Source organism: Vidua macroura, chromosome 5, assembly GCF_024509145.1.
Source record: "Vidua macroura isolate BioBank_ID:100142 chromosome 5, ASM2450914v1, whole genome shotgun sequence".
In the NCBI taxonomy this organism is placed as follows: Eukaryota; Metazoa; Chordata; class Aves; order Passeriformes; family Viduidae; genus Vidua; species Vidua macroura.
This window is the reverse complement of record NC_071575.1, coordinates 62021801-62042616: the sequence shown is the minus strand read 5'-3', so window position 1 is coordinate 62042616 and position 20816 is coordinate 62021801. Positions and strand designations below refer to the sequence as shown.

The 20816-nt window shown below is 38.0% G+C and overlaps 1 protein-coding gene across 1 annotated transcript in view; it reads left to right on the top strand.

Annotated features, from left to right (window-relative positions):
- Positions 1 to 20816, top strand: part of MAGI2 (membrane associated guanylate kinase, WW and PDZ domain containing 2) — a 701810-nt gene that overhangs the window by 453685 nt on the left and 227309 nt on the right. The window contains exons 4-5 of the mRNA XM_053977427.1: positions 6295 to 6510; positions 13455 to 13668. Of these exons, the coding sequence (XP_053833402.1) occupies positions 6295 to 6510; positions 13455 to 13668 (430 nt within the window). The remainder of the gene's footprint in view (positions 1 to 6294; positions 6511 to 13454; positions 13669 to 20816) is intronic.

Below are 20816 nucleotides of genomic sequence, written 5' to 3'. Positions count from 1 at the left end.
CAGCTAGATCAGGTTCCTCACAGCCTTGTCCAAGTTGACCTTACATGTTTCCAGGTGTGGGACATCTATTACCTCTCTGGAAAACTTCCAGTGTTTCTACATCCTTAGAATAAGAAAATTTCTTCCTTATTATCAAGTCTGAATCTACCCTCTTTTACTTTAAAACCATTATCCCTTGTCCCTTTGCAACAGGTTTTTCTGAAAAGTCATCCTTTTAAGCCTCCTTTAGGTACTGACTGGCCACAATAAGGTCTCCCTGGAGTCCTTTCTTTTCCAGGCTGAATAAACCCAACTCTCAGCCTGTCCTCACAGGAATGGTGCATCATTTTGGTGCCTCTTCTCTGGACTTGCTCCAACAGGTCCATGTCTTTTTTGTGCCAAGAATCCCAGAGGTGGAAGCAGCTCTGCAGGTCTCGTCTCAGGAGAGCAGAGCAGAGGGGCAGAATCCGCTCCCTTGCCCTGCTGCCATGCAGCTTTGGATGCAGCCCAGGATACAGTTGGTTTTCTGGGCTGTGAGTGCTCATTGCCAGGTCCTGTCCAGATTTTCTCCCACCAGCACCTCCAAGTCCTTCTTGGCAGGGCTGCTCTTGATCTGCTCATCCCCCACCTGTGCTGACACTGGAGTTGTCCCACCCCAGGTGCAGCACCTTGCAGTTGGTCTTGTTAAACCTCATGAGATTCCCATGGCCCCAGTTCTGGAGCTTGTCCAGGTCCCTTTGGATGCCATCCTGTTCTTCAGGTGTACCAACCAAACCACTCAGCTTAGAACCACTCAATCTGCAAACATGCTGAGAGTATACACAGACCTACTGTTCTTCACTGATAAAAATATTAAATACTGTTTTTCCCAATATGGACCCCTGAGGGACACCAGTTGTCACCAGTCTTCATCTGGATACTGATTATAAACAGACATAAATCATGAACAGATGCTTCTTGTTGTATGCAGTTGGCTTCTAGTAAAAAATAAATTTAGCCATCTTCTTTTAATCAAATTATTAAATATTCATATTTGTTCACATTATTATTTTATAGAAAATTAAGCTAATTTCTGCCTACCTAAACTCTATACCATTGTAATCTATTACGTTTCCATGTGTATTTGTTTGTGAACTGTTAAAATATCAAATGTAACTCAAATCTAGGCGACAATTAGACTTCACAGTACTTCCCCTTAGTTTATTATCAGTAGTCAGTGATCACAAAAGCAAATATGTAGATGTTTAACATTCGTCATAACATTTGCAGTTGTTCTCATAACTGAAAAATAAGGTTTGTCTTTCATTTCCTAGAGTTGTGGCTGACTCACACAATTTTGACTGATACTTCAGCAATTCAAAGTTGTATAAACAAGAAAGACAGATCAATCTAAATGAGGGTGCTGAATAAGCAAAGGCAGGTGTGTATTTCTAGCTGGGTATTGTTTCATCTCGCTCTAAAAATAAGTGTGAAAAGGAATGTATCTCTGCTCTGGGCTCAGAATGTGAGTCACACATTCTGGAAGTATTCATCCTAAAAGCTTCTGGCTCTGGCACACCTCTTGTTTTCTGTCTGGTTGTTCATTTTTATTATAATTTTCTAATTCCTCATCACTATTTTAACTTTTCATAACACATTTTTAAACTAGAGTTTTTAATTTCTCATGTGAGATCAGTGGAGCTTCAGGAGGAAAGGGTGCTCTCAGCAGTGGTCCCCTTTCTCCACAACCTGATGGCTCAGGCTGGCCTGGCCCAGGAGCTAAAGGAGCACATCATCCTCCACAGCCTGGAGTGCAGACCTGGCACAAAGCCCTTCCTGTCCAGAAGGATGGCAAAAGAAGATGTCCACTCTATGCTGCATTTTGGATCTTTCCTCATAGAAAGGGAGAGGGGCTGGGAAGCCAGGCAGAGGAAAATGCATGAAGGTCAGTCCCTGCAATGGAGCACAAAGTAGAGCATGACATGGAGACACATTTATGACTGTGCCCAGTTACTGGGATCACTGGGTGTTGAGCACACCAGTATAGGCACTGTCAGTATATCTGAATCTTGTTATCATTTCAACATGAGGATTTTTCTGCTTCTTTACTACCAAACAAGTGCTCTGTCTTTTTTTCTTCCTCAAAGGCTTACCTTTTCTCAGGAAGCAAGTTAGGATATTGCTTCATCATTGAACACCTTATCAATAAAATAAAAGTCTTACTACATCCTGACATAGGTGAACTAAAGTTAAGAAAAAAATAAGCTGTTTCCTCCTGCTTTTTCCTCATTTTTCTTGTGACTTTCTGACTTCCTGATCTGGTTTCTGTCATCAGAGCAAGCCTACCCATTAATTTGTCTGACTCTACCTTGTAGAATCAGGGTGCTGATCAGGGTTCATGCAGCTCAGGGGTGGCAAGGGACACTTGGTAATTGTCACTGTGCCATGGCTTCCAAGCCACTTTGGCAGCCAAGTCAAATAGGTTAGGCCAGACCATCTTCAGTGTTCAGCTGCACTCAGAACCAGCTGGAAGCACTGAAGCACTGAGGAGCAGCAGCCAGATGGATTCAGCAGAGGTGCTTTTTCTGCACTGCCTGTCTGCCCAGAGGCTTTGATTCAGGCCCAGCACGAAGAACTTCACTTAGACTTAAACTGACCTCTTGACTGTGCAGGGGTGGCAGGTAAGTATACAGACATTTTTTTTTAGTACAGCAAGGAGGAACTTGAGTAATAGAGCAGCTGAACTTAGTCAAATGGAGGGAAAATGTCTCTCCTACTGCCCCTTGGTAGATCACAGAATCACCAAGATTGGAGGAGATCTGTAAGATGTTAAGGCATAAAACACAAGAGCAGGGAAGGCATGCAGAGTTACATTCTGCACTCTACCAATCTGATTGTATGGAACTCTTGATTCAGAATTTGTACCTTTACATTTCATAGGCTTTCATGGTCTTTTTTTCTTCTATGATTTTGTATAATTGCTTTTTGACTGCATTTATGATACTGGCAGCATCTGACAGTGAATGCCACTATTCTCTTGCTATGTAAAAAAAAAAACCCACTTCTTTTGCATGTTTTAAACCTGCTAATTTCATTGGGCATCCTCTTGTTCTCAAGTAGTGGGAAGCTAAGCATCCATTCATCGATTTTCTAGGCACTTTCCCAGGGTTGTCCTGTTTTTATACATATCTGCCATATCCCCCTTCAGTTGTCCCATTTCCAAGCTGAAAACTCAAAATCAATTTAAGCAGTTCCAAGCTTTAATTGCCCTTCTTTAGTTCCCCCATATAATTTTTAAGAGGCAAGTACCAGAACAGCAGGCAGTATACAAAAGAGAGGGTACTATGTGGTTTTGTATAGTGCTATAAAGGTGTTGTCTGTTTTGTGCTGCATTAATTTAAAAAAAAATCTCCTAACTGCTGGTTTTCTGACTGCCAATGAGCATGGGATTTATGTTTTCTACTAATATGCTTTTTTCTTTTTATTTTTTCTAATTTTTTCCTCTTTCATAATTCCTTTTTAAAAATTAACTACAGTTGAAATTGTTTATTTGATGTTCCTTTTTTTACCTACAGGAAAATGAATTTCAATACCTTATGATTAGTGTTTCAACAATAACCTATTGAACCCTTCCTCTTGCTTGGGAAAGATGAAAAAAAGATCAGAGATTTTCAAAATTTAATGGCAACAAAAATTATGGTTTTTAAACATTTAGTCTCTACATTATGCCTAGATTTGACAAGAGTCTCCCATCATCTCTAATCTCCCAAGTCTTAAGTAAGAATTTCAAGACACTGAGAATCTCTTCTTGATAAAAGATACAGTTTACATTGATTCTAATTTTTCTGTAATGGAACATTGCTCCTTCATTGAAATGGCTGGATCTCTCACTCTGTATATTTTTTCCATTGGAGTTTAACTAATTTTTTAATGACATGCTGAATGTATCAGTATATGTATAGTTTCTTATTTTTATTTGCATTGTTTATGCATATTTTTGAATTAAAGGTACAGAAAAGTACCTAGCAATAATAATTTAAAACTCACTCGTAAATCAATGATTACTGGATCATAAAGCATATAAAGTTTTATGTTGTAGGACAGAAGTGGAAATGATACATTATTTTCAGTTTGAAATTTAATAAGTTAAATCCTCTTTGTCCCCTGGTCTTATATGTGCATCTTCTTCTTATATTTTTATATATATGATATTCATAGATTTTTGTGTGTGTGTGAATTTTATCTCTGTCTCACACTAATGCATGCAGTCAAAGCGAAAAAGTGTCTAATATTTTAAAATAACATGAGAGTGTCCTTCAGTTAAAACACCTCATCTACTATTCAGGATATTAGCATTACTGCTAATTATTACTGCACTCAATTTTGTATGACAATGACAAAACTAAGAACAAAGGAAAAAAAGCCAAGGTGCTGCACTTTAGTTTCACAGTTTGTGTCACACTAGTACAATATCCCTGGGATATATCTTCTGATATTTATGGAATCAGTGAAAATCAGTGCATATTTGACAAGTTTTGTCAAGCTTTTAAGGCCTCTGAGGCGCTGATTGAAACTGGTAAAATGGCTTAGGCCAGGGAGCTTTTTTAATTAAGGAATCCTTTTTACAAATTATGTGATATTAAAGACATACAATCTCACCAATAAAGGTAACATGATCTTAGAGCAATACAAAAGTAGACTTCCAACTGTGCAGTCTTGGTTTTCAGATACTCTCAAAACAGCCTGTACTGTCAGAGCATAGAAATTTTGACTGCAAACAGATCTGGTCTTGACATTTTTTGGAGGCACAGCTCTGTGAGTGAATCAATGTAGATTTCCTTTTCCCCCCTTAGACCCTAAATCCTTCTCCCCAACTTTAACTCCGGCTGTCAGAGATCTCCCAGAATCACCCTTACAGAGCCACATCTCATTGCCCTGCTAGGGCTCTTGGTAAAACCTGCTGCCATCTCACAAAATCCTAAAATAATCTGCAGTGGGTCGAAGTTTCGTTCCGTCATCCCTAAGTTCAGAGTGACCGTGAGTGTCATTTAACGCAGTACATTTTTACTGAGTATTACAATTATAGAAATATATGTTATTAATAATTTGCTAAACTGCTGTGAAAAATTCATTGAGTATTCAGTAGTTGCAAGGCTGTCCAGTTACTTACCTCTGTTGAAGTGGTCATGTGGCTGAACATTGTAAGTCCTTAGAAACACACAGAAATACAAGTGCCAGTAATAATTTTTACTCTGCCTGCAAAATGTATTTCATGATGGTTTACTGTGCATGTATAACATATGTATTTATTTTTGTCATGTCTATGTGTGTGATTACAATAATATTGTCATATTGTCATAATATTGTCATACTATTTATGTTTCTTTCTAGAAAGTATGTGCTTTTAAAAATATTATTAATTATGTTACTGATCTCTTTTAACCACATTTTTTATGAAAATATTGTCGTATCAGCAAGACACTAATTTTTGAGATCAGATGTGCTAGAAATGCAAACATACAGATATTGATAGATAAGAATGGGACTGTGGTCCATCTAATGTAATAATCCTCTGACAGAAAGTAGATGACTCAGAGGAAGTCGCCAGAAATTTCAGAAGACACAAATACAGGGTAATCTGTCAGCCACCTTAAGTCTTCTCAGAATTCCTTAGTACTTTGAGATAATGCTAAACCCTAAAGCATAAGGTTTCAACCTTATTTTCAAAGGTTTTTTTGAAAATATATTAGCATTAAGTATGACAAATTTTGAAATCATGAATAGCAAAAATTTGACAAATATGGAAAAATAAGATAGTGAAAGTGTTACTGAAAACTGCAAATCTCTGAATCATTGGATGAATACTTGCTTTCTAAGCAGGTGAGATAATTTGAGGGAGTGAAAATTACATAACATAATAAATAATCAATATTATCATCATAATTTTGATCCTTAAGAAACTCTTGTTTTGTGGGATAGATGTTGCAAAACTAATTTGTCCTAAGTAATGATTTGAAATAAGAGAACAGCTCCGGTATGCTACTAGTTGGTCAGGCATTTGGATGAGAAAAATGTAAACTTAACCTGTTACAATTTCAGAAATTGTAATAACATACATGTTTGTGAGCATGACTGGATCACTTGTGCTACCACAAAGAAAATTAATTACCATTTTAGGAAAGGTAAACATTCAGTTTTGCAGAAAACATTTTGAACGATTCTTTACTTTAGCTGATGAGCCAGATCCTACCTCACACATCCATTAATCTAAGACAAAGGAAGCAGCAGCAACCTGTGTATTTCTGCAATCTTAGGTGTTATCCCTTTTCTTTCCAGACAACTATTACGGCACTCCAAAGCCTCCAGCAGAACCGGCTCCGTTGCTGTTAAATGTGACAGACCAGATCCTCCCAGGTGCCACTCCCGGGGCTGAAGGCAAACGTAAAAGGAATAAGTCTGTGAGCAATATGGAGAAGACAGGCATTGAACCACCAGAGGAAGAAGAGGAAGAAAGACCTGTGGTCAACGGAAATGACGTGACAGTAACACCAGGTCTGTTCTTCCTTCTTACTTTCCAGTGAGTTTCTGTTATTCAGAGTCCTCAGTTACCTCCTTCTGCAGGGAGAATATGCATGTTCAGGTAAGGATGTTCTTGCAAGAGGGAAAGGCAGGAATCCTGAATATTAGGATTTCTCTGAAGCCTAAAATAATTTCTTAATCTCTGTTTTGGGGAGTCATCTCACTTGCCTCAGCTACTGCAAAGATTTCTGTCTCTGAACTAGTCTCTTTGAACCCTCTTCATAGACCAAAGAGAAAAAAACCTTCTTTCTGAGCATGGATTGTGACCTGGTTAGATTTCTGTGTTAAGAAATCATTCACAAGTGCCTGTTCCTCTCCGTTGACTATAGAGTCAGTCTAGAGAACTGTAATTTGTTCAGATAAATAGTCTCTGTGTTTTGGGTCTTCTTGTTCTCAAATGGTGACACTCACAAGATTGTTCAACATTTTATGAAATAAAATTTTGTAAATTGTCAAGAAGACTTAGCAATATAATGGAAGACTAAAGTCACCATATTAAGAAAGGTGTGGCAGTGCCATTAAAACTTACCTGGCAATACTATCTGGAGGACACTTTTCAGGAATGTTTCAGAGTCTGCATAAAGCTGATAAGGGTTTCAGATGTCAAGTCTTAAAAGACAATTGTTGTTTTACTTCTTGGATCACAGTGCTTCAGAAAAAAAAAAGGGGTTCTGGGTACTGACTGGTATCTTGAGTGAAAGCACTCCAGCCTATTCTGAAGCAGGTAATCAATTTCCCCCTCCACCTCTCAGTAAGACAGTATTTTACAGAACCTAATAATTCTTATCCTGAAATAGAATTTAATAAATTATTTTATTGTTATTCATGTAGAAAATTAAAGAATTTCTCTGAGAAATATTGCTGTGAGTCCTTTTTGGTAAACTTAGAGACTCAGATTGTTGAAGTAGAAGTCTAGTGACACATATGAGAAGATAAAATGAAATTTTGCAAGTTCTCTAAATGCATAGGTTACTGTTAAACAAAAAAATCTATTACCTAATCTTCTGTGCTCTGTAGAAGGGTTTTCATATTGCAAAGTCTATATATACCCTTTTAATTTCTGCTTCATTACAAAGTATACTGAATTTGATATCTTCCCATCAAGGATGATTTTGCCACATGCTTTTCTTTAGCTGTTGCCTAACATTACATATAAGGGAAAATTCCTGTGCAGAATCCATCCCCATACCAGGGGTGTCCAGGAGCAGTGGGGTGAGAGTGGGTCTGGTTCTTTGCCTTGGCTCTCCAAAGGGCTGCAGAATTGCTCCCTTGCCACTGCCACCACATGCTGCACAAGCCTTGCTCATCCCTTTCACATAAGATTGCATCTGTTGGCATTGCTCTGGCGCTTAGTGCCCTTCCTGCACAGCTAAGCAGGAAAGGATGGAGCCTAGAGATACTAACATCAGCACTGCCACTGTTGCCAGGATACTTCCACAGTGAAAGAGGCAGAGGCAGGATTTGGTCTCAGATGTGTATTGTAGAAATCATTAGGAAGATCATTCTTTATAGTTATTTGAAATGTGCCACACAAGAGACCATTGCGGAGGAGCAATTTCCAGGACAATATGTTTCAGCTCCAAGTGGATCAAGAGGCAATATTTACCTGCATTTTTCCTTGAATTCTATGCCTATAATATGATTCTCCCAGGCAAATTCTGTGTTAACAATGACTAGGCAGTGCACAAGAAGCAGGCGCTGGCATGTGCCGTGTAACAAAATGAAATACAGGAGCATGGGCGTAAGACAGCCCATCCCCTCTTCCCCCTCCTCTCCCCGCCAAAGTAAATCCTATTGGTGTGGCCAGCAGAACAAGCAGTGCCTGTGTTGGCTCTCATGGTTTTATAAGCAGTGTTTTGTTGTTCAGTTACACTGATTGAGGACTTTGGGGATTGTAGCAAAGCAGCTCTGTACATACATGCTGTGTTGCCTTTGTTGGGCAGTGTGGCTCCCACAGACCCTGTTACCGCAGTCATTTTCTCTGTGAGCTGACAGAGGCTTAGTCACCTCTAAAATGTCAGTGTATTCGCAGTTTGTGTCTTTAAACAATCAGGAAAACCAGAATATTTTAATTAATTTATTTATTTTTAAACTCCTAGTGGAGAGAGCATTTTAGTTTTTATAAAGAATCAGCAAAGGTAGGACATTTGTTATTGCCAATTCTTTTAGAAAGTGTGTTCTGTTTTAAATACTTCACTTCCAGGAGGAGGCTTTTATTAATTATAAGGCTCCTGGGACATCTGAAACATTGATTCAATTTTTATAGATGCACAGCAATTTAATGGCTTATTAACTGCATATCTGAGCCTGTCAACTCAAGTACCTCTCTAACACATAGGACCACGAGGTTGAAATAGTAACAGATCTAAGATTATTCTGAAGAAAAGAAACCCATCCTCATCAGACCCATTAAACGATATCTGTGGTTACAGAGATCTTTGTGCTTTTGGTCTGAATTTTCAGGCAACTTCTCAGTGTCTGTTGGCACAATTTGTGCAAGTGTTGAACTTTAGGAATTTTTCATTAATACCTTCCATATGCCTTGCTTCATGTCCATCAGATTTCCCTGAGACAGGGATAGAGAGTTGTATATGGACAAAGTGACCATAATTGTTTGCCCAATATATTTATTCTTTCTTATTTGTGTCACCTGTCCTCAGATCAGAAGCCACCAGGAATCCTTCTCAGTGCTTCTGTATGGGGCTTTTGGCCCTTTTAGGATGGAGCACTCTCAACCCTTCATCCTGGATCAAGTTATCTCAGGAGAAAATAGTATGATTTGGGAGATAAGATTTATCTCATCCAGCTTTAGTAAATTATATGCCTAAATGTCTTTTTTGTTTGAGCTATTTGTCTCTGCTCTGTTGATATACAATAAGAAGAAAAAAGAAATTTCAAAGTGTAAGAGAGCATAGCTGTTTTAGATACACATTTTAGGGGATCACCTCCACAATTTAGAATGATTAATTCAGCCTACAGATACAGAAGAGCCTAAATGGCTAAATTTAAATTAAGAATCTTGCTATTTGCCAAGAAATATATGAGACAAATAATGTATAGATTAACTGTTAAGATGGGCTAGTCTAGACTTAGTATTGGGTTTCTTACACTTAGTGCAATTGTCCACATTACTGGGTGAGATATATTGCAGCTGAGAAGACTGAAAAATCATTAATCAAAATTAATGATTTTTGCAAAACTAATGCTTTGACCAAAGAGGTAAAAAGAGTCTTGATCAAATAGAAAGCAGAAACTTGTCAGACATTCAGCAGTTTTTACTGGTGTCGCTGTTAATGTCTGCAGTGGATTGAGTCAGTCTCCTTTACAACCAGCATCAGTATTTGACACTGTTGGTCATGTCACATTTGCTTTCCACTGCTGACTGATGAAGTTTATCATCCAAACTCCAGAAGAATCACTTTAACATTGAAAGCATGCTTATGTATGTGCATTATTCTGACAGTACTTGAGCAATGATAAGTTGCGCCCAGAGAATGAAGTTCTGTCAGGCTCAAATTAATTGAGGCATAAGATATGACATAAAGTTTCAAAATTATCATTCCAGGCCTCAGGAATGAACAAAAGACCAGAGTCCCAGTGCCATCAATCACCATGCAAGTTGCACTAGACACAGGCAACATGTTGAGTTTATTGTTTTATTATTACACAGCAAAGACAGCCAGAGGCATGGAAACAACATACAAAGCTTCCAAAATCACACACATTTAAAATACACACAAAATTTAAAACCACACAAAAGTTGGTATCCGTTGATTTTTCTAGGTTCTTTAAACTCAATCACAACTAAATCACATCCTATGACCCACAGAATACCCTGTGCTCTCCATGACTCCTGCTTTCACTGCCCAGGTCAGCTCCTGGCTCTCACTGTGTCAGGAGTCACCAGGAGTGGTGCCTCCATACAAAAGCACTGAGACCTGAAATGGCTCCAGCTCTGTGGGAAAGGGAGAAACTCCAAGGCTGCAAAGTTATATCCTTACAAGAAAATACATACACATGTATTGGCAAACATGAGTTAAACTACTCTTGTATCCAACAGTTCTTTTAAAAGGATGGACTCTTTCCTGTACAGAATTGAAGAAATTAGCCGTTTGATACAATAAGGGTATAAAGATATGAAATATTTTTATTCAGAACTGCTAAAACCACCCTATAAATAACTATTTAATATTTTTTTTGCCAATATTACTTGAGTCATATTAGTTGGTTCTTTTGGATGAAGACATTAAGTTTTTTAAATTCTCTTCATGAATAATCTGCAGCATTAAAATAAAGAAATAAAGTGACAAGGTCCTCTTACAAGTTTAGGTGGCAAGTTTCAAGAATTAGACTGTAAATAGTAGAAACAATTTTCACTTTTTTTTTCTGTCATCACTGTGGCTGGGATTTGTTAATATAGTTATTGAAAATCATTAATCTGACCCATTCAGACTTGTTGAAAATAAGATCTTGAGGAAGAACACATATTAGAGATATGGTAAAATCCCAGGACACAGCAGTGTCACCACATCTGTGCTTTATCAGACGCATTAGCTGATCAATAGTCATTGTGTGTAATGCATCTCTGGCCCAAATGAATTTGTTCTACTCTGCTCATATCTGTCATGTGACCTTTGTCTTATATTCAGTTTAATCTGCATGTCTTCCTTCCTGTGGTAGAGATATGGTCAAGGCTGCAGCCAGCCTCAGGAATACAATTTCCAGATCTGTTAATAATGCCTGAAGTAGATGAGGACTTTTGCTTTGCAGAGACAAGAACAAAACACCCCAAAAATTATTCAGCAATTATTACATTGTCCTATTCTCAGGGGAAGTGGGGACCACACACCATCTCTGCTTTGCAGGAAGCTTTTACATATCTGAAAATGCTAAAGACAGATTCATGTTTCTACAAGCATAAAATGATTGTAGAGCATAGATTTACAAGCATAAAATGATTGTAATTCCACATAATTCAAGTATGAGTTAAGATTTAGCAACATGATCTGCTTGTGGATGTAGAGGTGTAGATGATTACCCTTTCCAAGGTTGAATCTGGTTTTCTTTTTCATGCTATTCTGAAGGGTTGATATGTCAGCGTCAAAAGTATTTTTTAAGATCATGAAAGCTGTATATACCATTTATCCTGAAGAAGCAGCATCTTTTACTATGTCATATAAAGAAAAAAATTTCTTCGTGAAAAGTCTTGACAAACATTTATGACCTCTGAAGAGTTAACATGAAGGTGGTTGGATTCTTACTTCCAATCCTAGGAATTAAAAAGAGAAAGATGTGCAGTTACAGATTCATGGGTCTTCCTCCTCCTTTTTTTTACAAAAAGACAAAACGGCCTAATTGAGCAAATCATTTCAGATGAAACTTAAGTACGCAGAAATTAAGAATATAAAACTATCTAAAACCTAAATCATATATACTTTGCTGAAACCAGGGTTGTGTTTGTCCTTTCCAAGTTTCTTTTCCCCATGAAGTCTGGAAGGTGTTGCCATTACTGGCCGTGAGTCTTGTTATGTGGTTCTCTGGGTACCTTAGGTTCCATTTCATCCAGCTCTGCCAGCTGAGAGCAGCTGGGTCATCTAAGTTTCACCTGACTTGTTCTCTGCCCACTCCACCTTCTTTAGCCCTATTGCTGATATTAATTATGTTAGTCATTTAATCACAGGTGATTTTTTGTTAGTAGTATTGGCTGAGGCAAAAAGAGCACTAATTGCCTTGGGGTTTTTATGCGTCATAAACTATTAGCTTTCCTTCTTTCCCACGTAGTAGAAAGAATCTGCTTTTGATAGTATTATTATTATATTGCACCTACAGAAAGTTTTCTTCTTAGCCCTAATGTCCTGACCCTATCCCACTTTCTTGACTGACTGTTTTACAGTTAGATGCCCATGTTATTTTTCAGTGTTCATCCTTAACAATTTAATCTAGTTTTCACCTTTTGTACAATTCTGTCTCAAGTAGCAGCTCATTGCAAATTCACTACTTAATTAAATTTATCTTTGATTATACTTACTATTTTTCTTTTTCATTAGAAATTTGTACTTGCATTCTGAGCATTGCTTATTCAACCTTTACTAGTTCTCCTAAACTTTTTATCTCTTACCATTGCTTGCCATAATAGCACACTTATTGATTCCGTGGGCTAATTAAAATCTAGGGGCCGTTATAAACAGCTTTTTGTTAATTTTTTGTTGCTCTTCTTTCTTGCTGTTGTAAGCATCACTAATTAGAACATTTCACCCAAGCTGTCTTTCACCTTCCTGCATGTTTCACATGGGTATCTGCCTAGTTCCTTGCTCTGGGTGCACTGTTAGATCATTGAATAAATTGTCATCTTCTTGAACTTTCCTGTAGACTACAGTGTTGACATGTTGAAGCATTTGATATTGGCTGTGGGAAACACAACCACTTTCTATATGGTTAATATATTGCTGTGAGTTGATGGATGTCATTGGTTTATTTGATATATGGATACACATAAAGCAACTAGTGCACATACATTTTTACATGAAAACGATCTGTAGTCTGTAGTCAAACAGTGGGGCAGTTGTTTTATGTGTATATCTATGTGTTTATGAGTATAGTTTGAAAAGTTAAGACATGAGACAGTAGAGCTGCTGGATATGAAGCTGCCTTCTGCTCAGAGCTTACTGCTAGTCTGGAAGGACTCCTGGGACAGAATGAGCCAGAACTCTTTATTAGTCTCTTGTTTCAGTTTGGTTTTATTCCTTTATTTTCTTTTATTGTGTTCCAAAGAAAATGCATCATCAGAGGAACCTTTGTGTAAACCAAACAGAATTTTTCTCTTTATTTCAAGACTTGCAGTTCACAGAGACTTGCACCCGGTAAATTCTTCGCCATTAACTTGGATATCCAAAACTGTAATTTTTCTTCTCTTGTAGAATCAAGTGAACATGAAGACAAGAGTACAGCTGCCTCGGGTGAGGCATCTACCACCCAGCCTTGTCCTGCACCAGGATATGGTCAGCCTGAAGAAGCAAAGGAGGATATGGATGTAACAAAACAGACTAAACCTGAAGAGAATGATGACTTGGGCCCATTGCCTGATAACTGGGAAATGGCTTATACAGAAAAGGGGGAAGTCTACTTTATTGAGTAAGTCTTATTTCTTCTATTTTTAATAGCTGTATTGTATTTAACTGGGTGGGAAAAGGGTTTGTATGGTGAAGTGGAGCATTGTACTCCTCCTCATTAAAACAGCAGGAATGTTCTGCCTGTCAGGGCTCCTGAGGGCTGGTGGCAATGCCTGCATTAGTGATTTAGATGGAAGCCTGCTGGGTTTTAAGATAGGTAACTGGTCTGCTTCCTTTGATGGTAGGAATTAAAGCTTTTGTTTCTTCTGTTAAAAGCAAGGCCTTTCTGCTCTTCTGGTGCTTTCTGCTGGGAAAGTAACACAATCATTGGTTTAGTCCTTCCTTATGTGGACAGAGGTGGAGAGCGTGAAGCTTTTTCCCAGTTAAAGGAAAAGAAAATGAATGGACTAAAAACTAGCTAATGAACAGTAGAGGGAGACCATGCTGTATATAGAAATAGTAAAATAAATAAGCGGACTATAAGGAGAATTAGTTATGTGTAGAAACTTTTCCCTATAGATACCTGTTATTAATTAGTAAACTCATTGAAGTAATGGATATGAAAGTTCTTTATGCTTTATGTGCTCTCATTAAGCTGTTAGACAGCTTTCATAGGAGGGCCACAAGAATGGTGAAGGGTCTGGAGGGGAAGCCTTATGAAGTGCAGCTGAGGCCACTTATTTTGTTCAGCCTGGGGAAGAACACAGTGAGTCTGCAGCTTCCTCACAAGGGGAAGAGGAGGGGTAGACACTGATTTCATTCTTGTCACCAGGGACAGGATTCAAGGAAATGGCCTGAGTCAGGGACGATCAAACTGGATATCAGGAAAAGGTTTTTCACCACAGAGGGTGTTTGGGCACTGGAACAGGCTCCCCAGGAAAGTGCTCACATCACCTGGCCCGACAGAATTAAAAGGATTTGGACAATACTCTTGAGCACATGGTGTGATTGGAGTGTCCTGCACAGGGCCAGGAGTGGGACTTGATGATCATGATGGATCCCTTCCGACTCAGTACATTCTATGATTCTATGGTTATTGTACATTACCAAGGTAAAAACACAGCAAGTTTCTGAGTTGGTATAACATTGTGTTCCTGAAAAGAAAAAAAGAAAATTGAAAAACCAACATTTTCATTAATAGAACTGTACTACAGAGGTAGAAGGAGCCTTTGTGTTTGCTTTAAGGAACTGTTCCAGTTTGGAGCATTATCTGTTATTCTGGTTATTAGTAGGTAAAAATAACATTTGGTGGTGTCAATTATGCTTTAAATCCTGTATTTAATTTAAAATGTTGTGACTATCACATGAAGTGTAAACAAATGTTAAGAATAAAGTTTGTGCATGTGACTTTTTAATGAATACTGGCATGACCAACTATAGCTTCTGGCATGTACAAGGCTGAAAATAGCAGTAACTATTAAAACATAAGTGTGTTTGCTGAAAAGGGCAAAAATATGCTTATTCCAGAAAAAGAATAATTATAATAACTTTGTCCAAGCAAGCAGAGAAGAGCTGGGATGACCTCAGGGCTAGTGGAAACCCTTGTTTCCTTCTTACTTTACTCCCAAATTTAATTTTTCCACACATATTGAATGATCTGAGAGAAAGCATATGAATTATATGGCACTTTTATTTTACTTGTAACAAAAACCTGTGGTACATTTGGGGGACAGGGGAAGGGATGATGGGTAGATCACTAACACAACAAACTGTGAGAGTAATAAATACTGGAGGAGGTAATTTAATAGAAAATAAATATATATTTTGTAACAAATACAGTGAATGCAAATAGCCCTGATGCTCTACAGAGCAGCCATTGCGCTCCTCAAATTCCTTTAATGTTACAGCTTGCTTCCTTTCCTTGAAATGCTCTGGTTTACACTGCAGTTCTGACAATGCTCATCATTCACTTCCACTAAATGAATGTTATGTAAAGGAAAGAAATTAATCAGAGGTGCAGACTGGATAGAAGGGCTGTTGTAAGGGCTTCTTGCTTTTGGGATTATATTCTTGAACAATGTATTTGCAAAAAAGTGCAATTACACGTCTGTAAAAATACTAGATTATTTACTAGAATCCTAGCAAAAGGAACAACTCTCTGATCATTTGAGTTTTCACATTGCACAGTCTTTGCAGGGTTAAGTAGGAATGTAATGCTGTGGGGATGCTGTTAAATTGCCTCTTTGTTTACAAGTCACTTTGGTTAATGGCATGAAGAGACTCCATTTGCTTTCACAAAAAAACGGAAAGATAAAAAGACAACAAAAACCTATTTGTCTAACAACATCTCCCTGAACAGTAGTAAAGATTGTACTAGATTATTAAATAATAGATGAAAAACAAACATTTTTAAAGTGTACATCACAATGAGTGGGGGAAAAAAAGCCACACTAGGCAGCATCTTTTATTGCTTTATTTGAGGCTCATGTGAATTGTGCCTTTAAACGCTAAAGCCTTCCAGCAGCAAACTATCTCAAGTTCCAGGTTGTCACAGGTATACCCAAAGGTCTTAGATTTCATGACAGCATTTTCTTTCATTCATTCACCTCAAACTAACCTCTAAAACTCAGATGTGATCTCACTTATCAAAACTGCTATCAGAATAATGTGGCAGATTTACAGTGAGAGAGGAAGTGACTTCATAAGGGAAAGATAATTGTCTATAGACAGGATTATTTATTTGTTAATCATTAATGGTTCAGTTAACTTTTTGTAAAGCTGGTGGAAGGAACTTCCTCTGCCTCAAGGACTACAAAGACAAAAAAAAATATCATTTACCAGATTCACTGAATGATTCAGAGGATGGTTGTATTTTAGAGCATGACTTGGTCTGTTTCTTTCTTTCGTTCCCTTTTTGACACAGGTGCATGACCTTATGTTTACCTATTTTAGCATTCACAGACAGAACATGAGCATCTCTTCTTGCAACATAATACTTACCAGTGTTTTTCAGGAAGAGCTACTTAAGTACATTTCTTGGTCTGTTTCCAGCCTCCCTTACATATGAATCTGAATTTTCAAATACAGGCACACACTACACAAATAGGACTCCATCTCTTACATTTGGTTTCACTCAGAACGTATGCTAATGAGAACATGCAATAATTAACAGACTGTATATAAATTGTAATGCCATCAAAAATGCTCCAGTTTTGCTCCTTCTTTCATGCTTTAAATATGGCTGATAAGTGTGGCATATTTTGGCATACTTAAAGAAATCATAGTCGTCACTGATTTTTAGCTTTTCCCTCTTCCAGGGCTAAGGAAAGGCTGTGATTCCCCATAGCCTCCAGACCTTACCCTGCCAACAACTCTCAAACCACATACTAGGGACCCAAATTTGTGTTGTCCCCACAAAGTCAGCAGATCTGGTTGTTCCAAGCAATCAGTGTTTGCTGTGTTGGTCCAGTGCAATGCCGAAGCAAATAAGAAAGGACCAGGATTCGAGGTGCATGTGCTATCATGTGCAGTCAGCCTGAAATGTGGCCCTCATCCAGCTATCCAGCTTCAACCATTATTACATCATAGACTGTCTTGTACAGTTGGCTACACAATTTAGCACTCTTTTATAAAAGGCAGAATTGGTTTTCTCTCTCTCCAGCCTTCTCTCCACACATGGGCAGCAGAACTCTGAAAGGGCTGCAGGGACAGTAGGAGATGAAACCTAAAGCTATTTGACTCTATACTGTTCTAAAGCATTTATGGTTTCCTTAGCTTATGCTACATTAATTGTTTTCTTAGTGTAGAAAAGTCTAGAATAAATGCAAACCACAATAGAACATCTTTAAAGGATTTTTTTTTTTTACTTGTGTTGATGAATTTTAGGAGAATGTGGCCACACAAGGTTTAACAAACCACTTTCCAGTACATCTTGCAGACATTTGGTCTCTTACTACTCAACACCTGCTTCTTAAAACAGCATAGTCAGAATTTCTTTTTGGACCTGTTGCAATATCTTTTCTAGTTGCTATTTTTTTTTTTTCTTTATGAAAGTATAATAAAAGACTGAAAAACAGCTACAAAATAGTCCTTTGCCAAGGACTCTCCTTTTCACTGTAAAAAACCAGCCATTAAGTTTTTTAATACAGCTGGTGCAATTTCAGGTGATATCTGAAGAGTACAGCTACCAGAATATTGCTGGACTTCACTGGGATCTGTTTTTCTTCATAGTAGTTTTTAAGGCAGGAAAGTTTTTTGACTGCGGGAATAACATTTATCACAACATCTTGTTTACCTGAAGAACCATGATACATTTAGTTGTTCCTGATTGATCCATCAGTTCACCTTCACAAAGCAGAATATTTTAGTTAAGCCTGGATACATCATTATTTTATTTTATACTAGAAGATAATAAAAGTACTGGGTAGAAGTATACCCTTCTACCTGCTCAAGATTACTTTTATAACCTGTAGTAACTACGGGAACTTTCATAAATTAGTTCAGCACTTCTGTGAGTATGTTGCATCATCAGAGTATCAGTCTATAGTACTCAAATGTTTTGGTTGTCTGGATATTTCTGCTAGTTGAATTAAATAGCAATTAGGATGAAGGATTTTTTTTTTCCATATACTGTTATAAAATTCACTTCTGATGGGATTTTTCTTTGGGAAACAAGCCATCTTGTATCAGTATGATACATTGTATAGACAATTCTGATCCATCAGGGGTCTTGTGAATATCATTATAATTGTATGTACTTGGTTATCTTTGTTTATATGTTGGATTGGATCTGTCAGTTTTGGTCAGCATAACAAATCAGATTTCGAATGCACTTTGGACTTCAACATGACATGCAGCAGGACAGGCAGCTGAAAGAAACCAAGAGGGATCTTTTCTCCTGAGACCACTTCCCTGCCTCATGACAAGTTAATTAGGAACATGAAGAAGGTAGAACTGGAAAGGATTTGTGGAATGCTGAGTTCTTTTTTTTTTCCTCCTCTTGTCTATTGATGTTATAAAGACATTATCAGCCTGTACTAGTGGTGTGCTGTCCCTTGCTCTCACTTGCTGTTTTTATCTGTGCTGACATCCAGGTCAAACTGCCAGCTTAACTCCTCTTGTGATTTCCTTACTTTCTTATTTCTAGTCTTTCCCCCAAAGGTCTCTACTGCTGTGCTCTGCAGAATTAATCTTCCAGCACATTTCCTCTGATATTTGTAGTGTTGTTATAACTTTTCTCCTTTGTATTTATTGAACTAGAAGAATCTGCTCACCTGGCTTGCCATATAGCATTAGATATCTAACATAAACCAGTTGCCAAGACTCCTTCTGTGGTCAATGGAGAGAGATAATTACCTCCAGAGGCTGATTCATCCTGTCCATATATAAGGGCAGAATTAATTTGCCAAAATACAGCTGCTTCTACTAGTAAATATGTCTCCAGATATCCAAAACTATGTCTGCAGTAGTATGTAATTTGTGTCAGGAGTACGCTTTTGAAGGAAATCTTCTGGTTGTTTTCACACACTATGATTTGGCTCACATTTCAGTGTACCCACACTGCATTCCTTTCAGATTAAATGGAAAAGAAAGTTGATCTCTGGGAGTTCATTTTGTTTTCTACAGCCTCTGGACCCTGAACTCCATCCATGAGACCAGATTTGAGTTAAAACCAGTCTGAGTTCCTTCTGATCTAAACCATTTCTGTATCTAAATTAGCAATATCAGAAGACTGCAGAGTGAAACTCTTGGTGCTGATGACCACAGCTTCTAGATCTTTTCAGGTGCCACAGGCTGCATGCCCGTGAATGTAGCACAGTAGGTGAGCTCCTGCTGTGCATCTTTTGGTTTAAATTCAAGTGAAAAGCTTACAAGAGTGGAGAACACTTAGTGTGAAAAAGAAGATAACTGACAGAGAGATTCATTGGAAAAGTGACCTCTTGATCCAAGGCAAAGCACCATTGTAGAGGCACAGTAACAGCCCAAGATATCTCCATTATCATGACAGATATGTCACAGAACTTGTCAAAACCAGGACCCTTCTGGAGTGACAGCCAGAGGCCATTGGAGAGATGATATGACCAGCATTATGTCACTTAAGAGCATATGGTTGGTGGTTCTTCTGGATGATAGGTAAGATAAATTATTGTGTATAGGTGTCTCTCCCTTGAAGAGAGATGAATCCTACACAATTAGCTATATAATTTTTGTAGTCACATGTGATGAAGCCCATTCTTTGTCAGAAATTAAACTGCTTCAGTCAAAGATAATTACTTCAACAGCAGAAATTACTGTAGAAGACTTTAGGCATTTAAATGTTCCCCAAAAAGTCATGCATAAGCATCTTCTTCTCCTGTGAATGCCTAGAGGCAGCGCCACTGTCTCTAGGCTGAGCGCGTAAGTGCTTATCTACTGCCCAAGGCCATCTAAGATTCACAGGATAGGAACTCCCAAACCTGGGTCTCTTAAGGACCATGAACTCTGAGCACATCGTGAAATGCAAGGCAAGCTGGCAGTCACAGCTGCTGCCATGCAAACCACTGCCAGAGGACAACTTCCTTTTGTTTCTGTTCCTACGTATGTGCAAGGAGTTTAGGCAGCATCCCACAATGCATGGGTTGCAGAATTGCTGGTTTCCTATCCGTGTCCCTCCACACAAAAATTACTTGAAAATCATTATTGTGCCTCTTGAAAATCTCTGCTGATAAGCAATGCTACAGCATAAAGAAAAGGAGGGAGGAGTTAGGAGGAGTTAACATTGCTGAAATTAGGACATTACAGAGCATTGTGGTATTCTTCTTGTATGCTCCCCTTTGCTCAAGTTGTTAGATCAAGGACGAGTTTAAATGTAATGTGCTCACAATAAAAACCCAAACAAACCCATATGTGCTGCCCCCAAACACACTGAAACAATGCCCATTTTGAAATGCTTTCCACAATAACATGCAAGTTACCTACCTTGTAAGATGCACAATTTAGACTAGGTTTGCAGTGCTTTTAAAAGACATTAAGGCTATTCCTGTCAGTAAGTAGTTTCTGTATTTCCTTCAAAAATGTTTCAAGAGATTGCCCGCAGGCTTTGTTAGTACAAGAAGCTTTTTCTGTCCAAGTGCTTTAAACTGACAGTTTGTTAACACAAATCCATTATATTCAAATCTTAAGTAAAATCATATACTGTCTAACAAATTATACTAAAAAGATAACACTTTGTTAGATAAGAAAAGCCACACT